Source organism: Benincasa hispida, chromosome 6 (genome assembly GCF_009727055.1).
Source record: "Benincasa hispida cultivar B227 chromosome 6, ASM972705v1, whole genome shotgun sequence".
NCBI classification, from domain to species: Eukaryota; Viridiplantae; Streptophyta; class Magnoliopsida; order Cucurbitales; family Cucurbitaceae; genus Benincasa; species Benincasa hispida.
Window position 1 is genome coordinate 55,344,494 of NC_052354.1, and position 10,770 is coordinate 55,355,263.

At 34.7% G+C, this 10,770-nt stretch overlaps 1 protein-coding gene across 2 annotated transcripts; it reads left to right on the forward strand.

Moving 5' to 3' along the window:
• The first annotated feature begins 263 nt into the window (after positions 1-263).
• On the forward strand, positions 264-5,365 carry LOC120080450 (protein tesmin/TSO1-like CXC 6). 2 transcript variants are annotated; one of them, XM_039035102.1, is made up of 8 exons: positions 264-959; positions 1,339-1,446; positions 1,980-2,157; positions 2,611-2,970; positions 3,145-3,242; positions 3,318-3,412; positions 3,552-3,968; positions 4,599-5,365. In XM_039035102.1, exons 1-8 carry the CDS (start codon positions 670-672, stop codon positions 4,823-4,825), a joined length of 1,773 nt encoding a protein of 590 aa, XP_038891030.1. In that variant the 5' UTR covers positions 264-669; the 3' UTR covers positions 4,826-5,365. The 2 variants fall into 2 exon arrangements, with proteins under 2 accessions (XP_038891030.1, XP_038891031.1); XM_039035103.1 differs by having other exon boundaries at positions 3,570-3,968.
• Positions 5,366-10,770: the final 5,405 nt, after the last annotated feature.

The window sequence follows — 10,770 nt, forward strand, 5'->3', positions numbered from 1 at the left end:
AAGTAGTATCTTGTGGAGATATTTTACGTGGCAAAATATTAATGGCTGTTTGATTTGCATGTGGCAAATACTGGATTATTGCCCTCGACAATTTTGTTGAAAATCTACCACCCTCAGAATCCAACGGTCTAAAACCTATACGAGGCTCGCTTCTATGAATTCACACCGTTGGATCACATCGAATTGTTTTCACCGTTAGATTTAAGCATAGGCGTTAATCGCACCGTTCAATATTTACAAAATTGAAATTTCAAAATCTCGGAAGAGAGAGGGAGGAAAGAAGAAGAACAAAAGGCCTTTTTCGCTCCTATCCTTCCTCTCTTTCCTTCGGAGCTCTCTTCAATTCACAGTTCAAAAAAACCCTAAATAATTTGATTTTTCTGCTCTGATTTTTGCTTTCTTTGTGATTGTTTTACGTGAAGGCGAAGGTTTTTTCTGATTTTGGTTTCTTGTTGCTGAGTTTCGGCGTAATATTTGAGCTTCAAAAGCTTAATTTTATCTGGCGGTATTTTGATTGGTAATTGGATCCAGAAGTCAGACGATTTGAAGTTGGTACGGGGAATTCCATTTTTGAATTGAAGAGTTGATTGATTGTTCGAGTTTGATTTTCCTTTTTTGCGGAAAATTTGGAATAGTGGCGAGATTATTGAAATTTAGGATTTAAATTTGATGGGGGAAGAAGATTCCGTAGGTGCGTCTCAGAAGAAGGCTCAATCAGATGGTTCAGCGTTGAGTAATTCTTCGTCATCGGATATTCCGTCTAAGAAGCTCGCTAGGCAGCTCGATTTCACCGGCTATGGAGGGGCCTCGCGTCCTCAATCTCATTCAAACTCGCATTCACAGTCACAGGCTCCATTAGTTGCTCAGAATCTTCCGCAAGCTCAACCAAAACCACCACAGACGCAGATGGTGGCGGCGTCGATCGCACCTTTGGCGCCTCATTCGTCAGTAAGAGCTGTGTAAGTCTCTACAATCTCGTTCGGTTAATTTAATGTTCAATCGTACATTAGAATAAGAAGCTTTACGCCATTAGAGATGTTGACATGGAAGAACAATCCAATACTGGTCTAAAGGGAACTCATCCACACGCCTCTTGTCTTTTTGGATTATGAGATATTGCTTAATTCGACTAATTTCATGTGGATTCACTTTAAGATGTACAGTTTTATCATTTGAATTTTAAATGTGAAGCTGTTGTATCTAGGGAGACTTGTGGGTCTTGATGTTGCTGTTTTTCTTCACTTCAATTTTCATACGCTCTATATAGAAATTATTCAGGTAATAACTTCAGCGTTCAGCCATCTTATTGTTAATGGAGGGTACTTTTTTCTTAAAAAGGAAACCAGAATCACCAATGTCAAGAGCAAGACCTGCTGTTGAAGCTAAAGACAGTACTCCTAAGAAGCAAAAACAGTGTAACTGTAAACATTCGCGGTGTCTAAAATTGTAAGTTCATTATTCGTCGAGCTTCTGACAAACACGTTTTACACTTTTCTGGTCTACTTAGGAATATATGTAATGATACTGTTGCTCATGTACGCTTTTATATGGTAACAAAAGTTTTTTGTTGCTTGAAAACAGTTTTCCTCATTTAGCTATTTTTCGTATTAAAAAATTGGTGTTTTTGAATTTGGCTTTTTGATATATTATCTATTTCATTGTTTGGTCATACCTTTCAGGCTTCATGAATACTATTTGTCATTTGCATTATATATGCAACTTTTGGAGGTTTCAGAGGCAAACTATGGTTTTTGGTGAAGGCCATCGCAAATTAATTTATAATCTCTTTTGCAGCTTCTTGTCTCTTTGTTTTATCATTTCCTCAACGTGTAAATTTACAACCTTTTTTTTCTTTAATCTGAAACGTGTAAATTTACAACTAGAATGAATTATAAAATTCTTTTTATAAATCATTTGGAATTTATTGCTGTCTAATATCTTATTTATTACCAAAGAGTAATTTTCCCACCAATGTGCAGGTACTGTGAATGCTTTGCTTCTGGAATATACTGCGATGGTTGCAACTGCATAAATTGTTATAACAATGTCGAAAATGATGCCGCTAGAAGAGAAGCAGTTGAAGCGACATTAGAGCGTAATCCAAATGCATTTCGACCAAAAATTGCGAGCAGTCCTCATGGGATGCGGGACAGCAGGGTATGGCAGTCTTTTGAATAACAACTGTTCTATCTTTTGTACATATCATAGCTTGTACTGCAAGTTGCAGACTTTGCAGTTGATTATTTTCTTTTCTGAAGCAGTGTCTTTACCTTCACTCTTTAGCTGAGAATTTTTGTGCAATCCCTTGGGTTTCGACTGTTTTAACATATTTTATGCATCCACTAAAGCCTAAAAAGACAGGGAAAAAAAAAAAAAAGAAAGTGAAATGGCATCATATCATTTGCTTGCACATCCCCTCCGGGTTTTACCTTTTATAATCTTTGGTGCTTCTAGTTATATCCGTTGATTAGATGAACTGGTATTGCAATGAGTATTTCTATTTACACATGGTATAATTTATAAATGAGTGCCATGACATCAAATGTGTGTATATATCTTCTGTGGAACCCGTTGATGATATGCACGATGGACTGTTTTGAATTCATTCAGGAGGAGGCGGGGGAGTTGCTGATGTTGGGTAAGCACAATAAGGGATGCCACTGCAAGAAATCGGGTTGTCTAAAAAAATATTGTGAGTGTTTCCAGGCCAACATTCTCTGTTCGGAAAACTGTAAATGCATGGACTGCAAGAATTTTGAGGGAAGTGAAGAGAGGCAAGCTCTTTTCCATGGAGACCATGGTAACAACATGACCTTCATTCAACAGGCAGCGAATGCTGCCATAACTGGAGCTATTGGCTCCTCTGGCTATGCTTCACCTCCTGTATCCAAGAAAAGAAAAGGTCAAGAACTCTACTTTGGACCGACAGCCAAGGACATATCCACTCACAGACCAGTGCCATTTCAACAGGTGGACTTGATCATTTACTATAAATATAAGACAACGTCTTACAATTTAATTTTATGTAGAGATTTGGTTGAATCTAAGCCAAAAGAAACATAACTTTATAATGCTTTTCACAAGAATCTGTGTTAATGGGACTACTCTTTTACTGATCATAGTGATGTTAACCGTACTTAGCAGGCAAATCATATCAGAGCCACTGCTCCTCCGCTACCGTCCTTCCCCATTGCTGGCGTTGGAAGCCCGTCAGTGTTGGGTCCTTCAAAGTTTACATATAGGTATAATTTCTTCGATTTAATGTAATGTTGGCCATATTCTTGGACTTAGGACTGATATGTGTGTAATTGTTGAAGGTCTTTAATGGCAGACATCATTCAATCACAAGATTTGAAAGATCTTTGCTCTGTTTTGGTTGTGCTGTCAAGTGAAGCTGCCAAGACAATTCAAGGTATTATGACTTTATTTACTCACGCCTCTCCACCTCTATTTATTTCTTTGTTACTCAATTCATTGGTTAGGTCTTTTAAGGAGTTCCATAAAAGTTGTTGAATAGACCCTTTGAAAATGTCTTCTTTTTGACTATCCAGACCAAACAAATGCTGCAGAAAAGCAATCTGATGGCCAGACAGAAACTTCTGTTGCATCATCCACTCAAGATAGGTTACAGAAAAAAGATGCATCTGATGAGAAAGCTGCAGCTGATGATCGTTCAAGTGCAAACCAGGCTGATAAAACCACCCCCGATGATTCCAATTCAGATGGTGGAGATGTGCCAAAGGGTGCTCCCATGTCTCCCGGAACTTTAGCTTTGATGTGCGACGAGCAAGATACAATGCTAATGGCTGCTGCTTCCCCCAATAGACTAATTGGTCCTGGCTGCAGCACCTCTTCACAACTGCCTCATGGACGAGACACGTCAGAGGTCTATGCAGAGCAGGAGAGGATTGTCCTTACAAAGTTTAGGGATTGTCTTAATAGACTCATTACTTTGGGAGAAATAAAAGGTAAGTTTGAATGTCTGGTTCTCCTTTAATCTTGAGACTCGAGAAGATAAATGACGAAACAATATTAAGCATCCTGAAAGGTTTAATTCGTCTTGTGGAGGAAACTCCAAAAAGAAATTTTGTGAACTATTTGCAATATGTTTTTTCGTTCACTAAAATTTATTTGATTTCTTTCCTGCATATTCCTCAAGTCTGATGATTTATAGATCAAACAAGGAAACCTCCCTCCACCAACCCACACACAAACACAAACACAGTTTAAACTTTAGATTCTTTAGACAGATGGGATTGTCTATGGGATTCAAAATGGATTTTTTTGCATGTATATGTAGGACTCTTTTATTCTATAGGACTTCGATCATAACGGGCATTTACACCGTGGGTGTTCTATGAAGGTTGAGCCTGCCATTTTGTTTGCATGCTCTGTGAGATATTTTACCAGTTCATTCTTATTTCTAACTTTCTGGTCTCTGCCCATGAATAAAAGAGAGACACTTGTTTTGCACTCTTATTAGATGTTCATTTCATATTATAATAGAATGAAAATATTTCCTTGTGTCTTTTGTTTTTTATTATTTTCCCTCTTTTCCGCAAAACTGATGGTTGGTGCTATTTCCTTGTTCATTGCAGAGACACAATGTTCATCTTTAGCCAGAAATGAAGTAGGTAATCAAGAACAACAATTTAACAATGGCACTACAAATATTAGAACTGAAACTCAAAGTAATTTGGGACAACTCAACAATAAAGTTACAAAATCTACAATTACACCATCGGTGAAGACATCGCAGACAGTAACTCCAGCAGTGATGACCCTTAATAACGACCAGCGACAGAAAGTTTTGCCTCTGTCTTGAAAGTCGTAATCAGCAGACCAAAGATTGACCGAGTTGGTAAAGAAAACTGTAGCCATTCGTTATCGATCAATATGATATTTACCGCTCAGCCCTCATTCTGGGTTGTCCACTCCACACTGTGCTGACCCTTCAGAGTTGGAAGCTATATTTCGATGAAACCGTTCCACGGATTTCTACATTATTGATGTAAGTTAAATTTTGATGCTTTAAGTTCCATTCTTGGTCATTATTGATGCTGTGAAATGCAAAGCTCCATGTTGGCCATTATTGTCATTTAGATATGAAATTGAGTTTCCCATCTTAGCTTTGTAATTGTAGTTATTTTTCCTCCTATTTTGGGAGAGGTGAAAGGTGTTAGGGTTTGTTCTTTTCATATTTCTAGATGAAAAGAGAGATGGAAATCCTTTCGTAACTTATTTCTAATGTGGCCAATTCTAGCTAAGCTAAAATCTGTTGCCCAGTTTCCTCTAGGATTTTTATTTGTCTGAGAATTTTTCCTATTTTACTGAAGCATTGAATAACAAGGGCTTCATAAATCTATATCACACTTGGTACTTTATTATGTCAAAGAATTTTATTTTATGTTTTTGTTTTTTATTGAAAATTTGGTCAAATTACATGTTTCGTCCTTTAATTTTGAATCTTGTGTCCAATTGATCTCGATTTTTTTTATAAATATCTTATCTCTAAAGTTTTAATTGTGTCCAATTGTTTTTTTTTTGGGACAAATTTTAAAATTAATTGGTTTTGTAGATATAGATTTGAATCTTATTTATAATGGATTTGTAAACTTTTTTTAATTTGTGTCTAATAAGTCCAGGTATTTTTAATCTTAAAATTTTGAAGATGAATAGCTAAATTTGTAATTTAGCTAAAAATTTAGTTGAGCTATAAAAAAAACGTATCGTTTGTTGAATTATATGCTTTATTCTTTTGACATTTATTAATATTTCTTTTGAAAGGGGCAAACAAGTAGTGATTGAGAAATTTGAATTTGGAAGGATGTTTTATATCAATAGAGTAATTACAATGGATAGACTTGACATGTTGACAATAAAGTTGCAATGAATCTTATTCTTTTTGTTGATTTATTGGTCGTTAACTTTAGAAATTAAGTTTTCCAAAAAAAAAATTATTTGGTTTTTAGATTTTAAAATATATTACTGTTTTACATTTGAATTTTAAGTTTTATTTTCATAGGGTCTCATGATTCAAAATTTCACTTTTACGTTATGATCTTTTATCCATTTCCATTTTGATTCTTAATTTTAATTAATTTAAAATAATTATGATGTGGATTTTTAATATTAATTCGTGATGAAAAATTAATAAAAACTAGTTTAATTAAAATAATTTTAACTAACACAAAGTCTTAAAAATGGCAGAAAATCTTGAAACTCAAAAATTAGTGGAGACTCAAAAAGAGTTTCTAAGAAGACTAAAATATCAACCTTATTTTAAGAAATAATTAGTGGAGAAACTACATAACGTAGTCGGTAATTTTGCATCATTGATATATATTTTTTTTTTTTTTGTTTTTTTTAAAGAAACTATCAAAATATGGTTAACAATTTTACACCATTGGTTATGTTATAGAAAAATTCAAAATACTTCAAACTAGGGGTGTTCAAATGACTTGAACAATTCGGACTATCAAACCCAAACTATAATGATTGGGTAGGGATAATATTTTTTTTGAAACTAACCAGATGAATAACATATTTTAGATTTTCATTTGGAAAAATAGCAAATCAGTTTTTTTTTTTTTTTTTGCAAAATGACAAAATAAATTAAAAACAATTAATTATGAATATTTAAAAGTTCAAATCACCCTTCAATCATTAAAATGAAATGTTATACACTTTAACTAAAACACACCAACATACTTTTAGTGTGTCATCAATTCATCTTCTCAACGCCAAAGCTTATTCAACACAAATCCTACCAAGAAATTGTCCAATAAAACCACTAAAATCTTAGTCAAAACCAAAATCCAGCGAAGTGTGGTGACTTCCAACGGAGATTTGGAGGCGTGCGACGATCAACAGTCGATTGTCTAGAGATGTGACGTCGATGACTGGTGTGGAATTGGCACTAGATGATGGATATTCAACAACTGGACTGCGGACGGTGAAGGACGTGTGTGAGAGAGAATATTATCGGAAAAAAATGAAGTGTCACTAGACACAAGCGACGCTACCACCAGACGATGAGAAGATGGAATGTCAACGAGGAGAGATAGTCAGTTGTTTGGGGCATTGAGATTATAAAGGATGTGAGAAGTTCTGATGTCTGGAGAGTTCTGATCGAGTATGAACGATTGAGTATGATCGAGTATGTTCAAGCACTGAGATGATATATGATACACAGAAGGAAAATGATGGTGAGACATGAAACAGGTTCCAAAAATGGGCCCACAAAGAATTAAAATCGGTGAGATAGGATAATGAGCTTCCAAACACTAAGATGATATAGGATGTGAGGATATACCATCTCATGTTGGACCCTCAAACAACTCCTTTAAGATGAATGGAGGACTCCTATGCATGAAAAAGGATGGGGGAAATTTTTATTTAATTTATTTTTCTTTTTTTCCCCTTTTACTTATATATATAACCTCACATCTTGCTTTAATTCCAAATCATCTCCTTTTTCCATCCTAAATTTCAAATCTTTCAAATATTTAACCAAATCCAAATTCTCATAAAGTCATTTGTCTCCATTATTTTAAATTGATTCCAAAATCTAAAATTAATGAAACTAAAACCAATAATTTAAGATAATTTATTTTAATTTATTTAGATTCAGGCTGTTACATTTTTTTCAATTAAAATATTATTTTCTGGGATTGAAAACAAAAGGAATTTTATATGACCAAAGTATGACGATTAAGCTAAATGTTGTATAAATAGATTTATGAATTCATAATTTGTTTTCTTATAGGGAGTAAATAACTCAATGGCGAGGGTTTAGTTGAAAGAACAAATAACTCAAAAAGACAACTTAAGGAGTGAAACGACCATTGATGTAAGCAAAACACTTAAAGGGCTAAAATAAATACCAAGATAACAAGACTTTCACAAATATAGAAGAATTAGAGATGCGAAAGGAGGAAATAGATCGACGTAAAGCCATAAGATCAGCCCCATTGAAGGATACTACAAATACAATGCTTCATATATGTATTGATGCAGTAGAAAGCGATGCAAATAAACCTACAAAATATGTGAACAATGAGAATGAGTTATCCTTTGACTTTCACTAGAACCAGACTTGACAAAATATGATCTACGATGAATTGACTCCTTTGGATTAATGTGTTCTCTCACTTGAACTTATGAATTTATATTTTTAGTGTGGACCAACTTCTTTTTTTATGTTGTATTTAAGTTTTTAATTGTAATAATATAACCAATGTTTGATTTAGTTTCACTATTAACTCTTCTATAAATCAAGAATAATGAAGTGTGTAATTTTATTGCAAAACTAGTTATTCCCATATAGTGATAAGAAAATGACTAAGAAATAAGAATAGCTATAGGTCAATGATTACACTATACATAATATATTTAGAATGCATTTGTGAGTTAATTACACTGTAACTATTATTAGAAACCCACCGAATGACTATAGGTCAATAACTATATTATACATGATATAATAAGAATGCATTTGTAAATGTAATTACACACTAACTATTTATAAAAAATTAATACAATAATATAAATAATAAATTTCGGTTGGCATAATTAATATAATAATAACAAATACAGGTTGAATACTTAATATAATATGATATAATTATTGAATGAGAAATTTTGGACCATCACAAATTGACATGTCATTTACCATATTAATGACGAAATTACAAGTAATTGAATTTGGGAGTAATTAAAAGGTTGACATGTGTCCCAAGTTGAAATTGAAGTTATAAATAGGCGAATCCCGATAATGCCATGTGTTTTTGTTTTGACCGTTGGATCAAATTAATTATTTTGGTCTAATTAAATATTAAAGTTTGGGATAAAGTTAAATTGAACCTAAGAATATGCTTAATTTGACTCAAACGTCAAAGAATGCCAAAATTCAATTAATTAGGCCCAAGAGCCAGGTTCATGGACCAACTAAGCCCAAGCCCACAAAGGCCATTTGAGAGCTCTATAGATAAAGAAGTTCTCTTCATTTGTAGGGGTAAAAAAATTTCACACTCCAGAAAGCCTAAGAGAATTCTCTACAATCAAAAGATTTCTTGACTCATGAAGACTGAACAACTCCTTGAAGCTCAAGTTTTGAAGATACAAAAATTCTTCCAAGACTGTTACTTCAAGAACATCATGCACTCCATTTCCCCAAGTCAAGCGTAGACATTCAACTGAGAGAGAATCAGATGATCAAGTAATAGAGATCGAGCCACATTTGCATCAAATCTACATCAACACAAATTCAATTCCACGAAACAAGTTTCTCTAGAAATCTCGTGCGAACAAATTGGCATGCCTGGTGGGACATCCCTACCTCTTATCTCTTTCTCATCATGCAAATCAACAAATTAACAAATGGCATCAAAGAAAGCTGCATCGAAAGCAACTATTATAAGCGGCTTCTATATGGGATCTACCACCAGGAGTCACTCGAAAGAGATTCTGCATGAGCAAGAACAAGACTCTGTCATCACAGAGAAAATCTAGGACTAGCTTATGGAATTTCCTAAAGGCAGGATCACCATCAGAGAAAGAATCATACTTTGATGTAGTGTCTGTCATGATGGTCGACGTAACAATTGAGTCAACCATGGTTGAGATGAAGGGAAAATAGACTCCTAATGAAAGCGGTTGAGGAGTGAGATCATGAAATCGCCATCTTAAGAGATCAAATGTAGGCTCGAGAAGTTTCTGAGACGAGTCAAACTCCAGCTGTCAAAGCCAATGATAAAGGAAAAACTATCTTGCACGAAAACCAGCCACAACAATTCACCTCTGTCGCATCTCTATCGGTTCACGAAACACCTACTACCTGGAGATCGAGCCGATGTCTGAGTTAGGTTAAACCGGTTTTATGAGCATGCGTGAGCGGTGTGACATAATAAAATTTGTTTATCACCTAGACATCGTAGGTTAAAAATCCAGTATAAAAGATATACTCGGATGAATCACCTAGACTTAGGATATGTTTTAGTTAGCCGAAATGTATCGCTAAGTATTTTATACCCTAACAGTTAGAACACTTTAGCTGGAGAGAAGTAATGTACTTTTAGCTCTAGCGTCCCTAAGAGTTCACACCGTGAGATTCATGCTTGGCTTTGGGCCGTCTGGGAGAGGACTTCATTCGGAGAGTGTTTGCATGAGTCAATACCAAGGTGAATAGGGGAAGTTGTTCATAGTAAGTGGGAGAAGGAAGTGTGTCAACACATCCTACGGTCTCTTCCATTAGGTTGCACCGTGAGATTCCTATAATGCGCCTGCATGTCTACCCTGGAGTGACCTTACCAATCGGAGGGATGTATTATAGGATTCGGAACTCCGCAAACTCTAGAAATATATAGGGTCTCTCAGGTCCGTTTTTCATTCTTGTCTTTCCAACTTCGGGAGCATAATGATTCCGATCTTTGAGGTCTAAAAATGGAGGTCACACCTACGAGAATTACTAATGTTAGTAAATTCTTAACCAAAGTAGTGGTAATTGAGTTACTATAGGAATAAAGAGTTATTCTGGTGATAGTATCTAGTCAAGATAGTCTTGGTTCAACGAAGGAATATCGATCACCCCTCGGCGGAGGTTTTCTAAACCATTGAAATATCGTTGCAAATATAATAATGAAGGGTACATTATTAATTTTTTGCTAAACTTGATTGAATTTAATAGATTAATGTTTTTACTAAAAAGGATATGTTTTTCTTTTCAGCATGACTAGCTCTGTAGATCAACTCTTAGCTTCTGAGAAAATA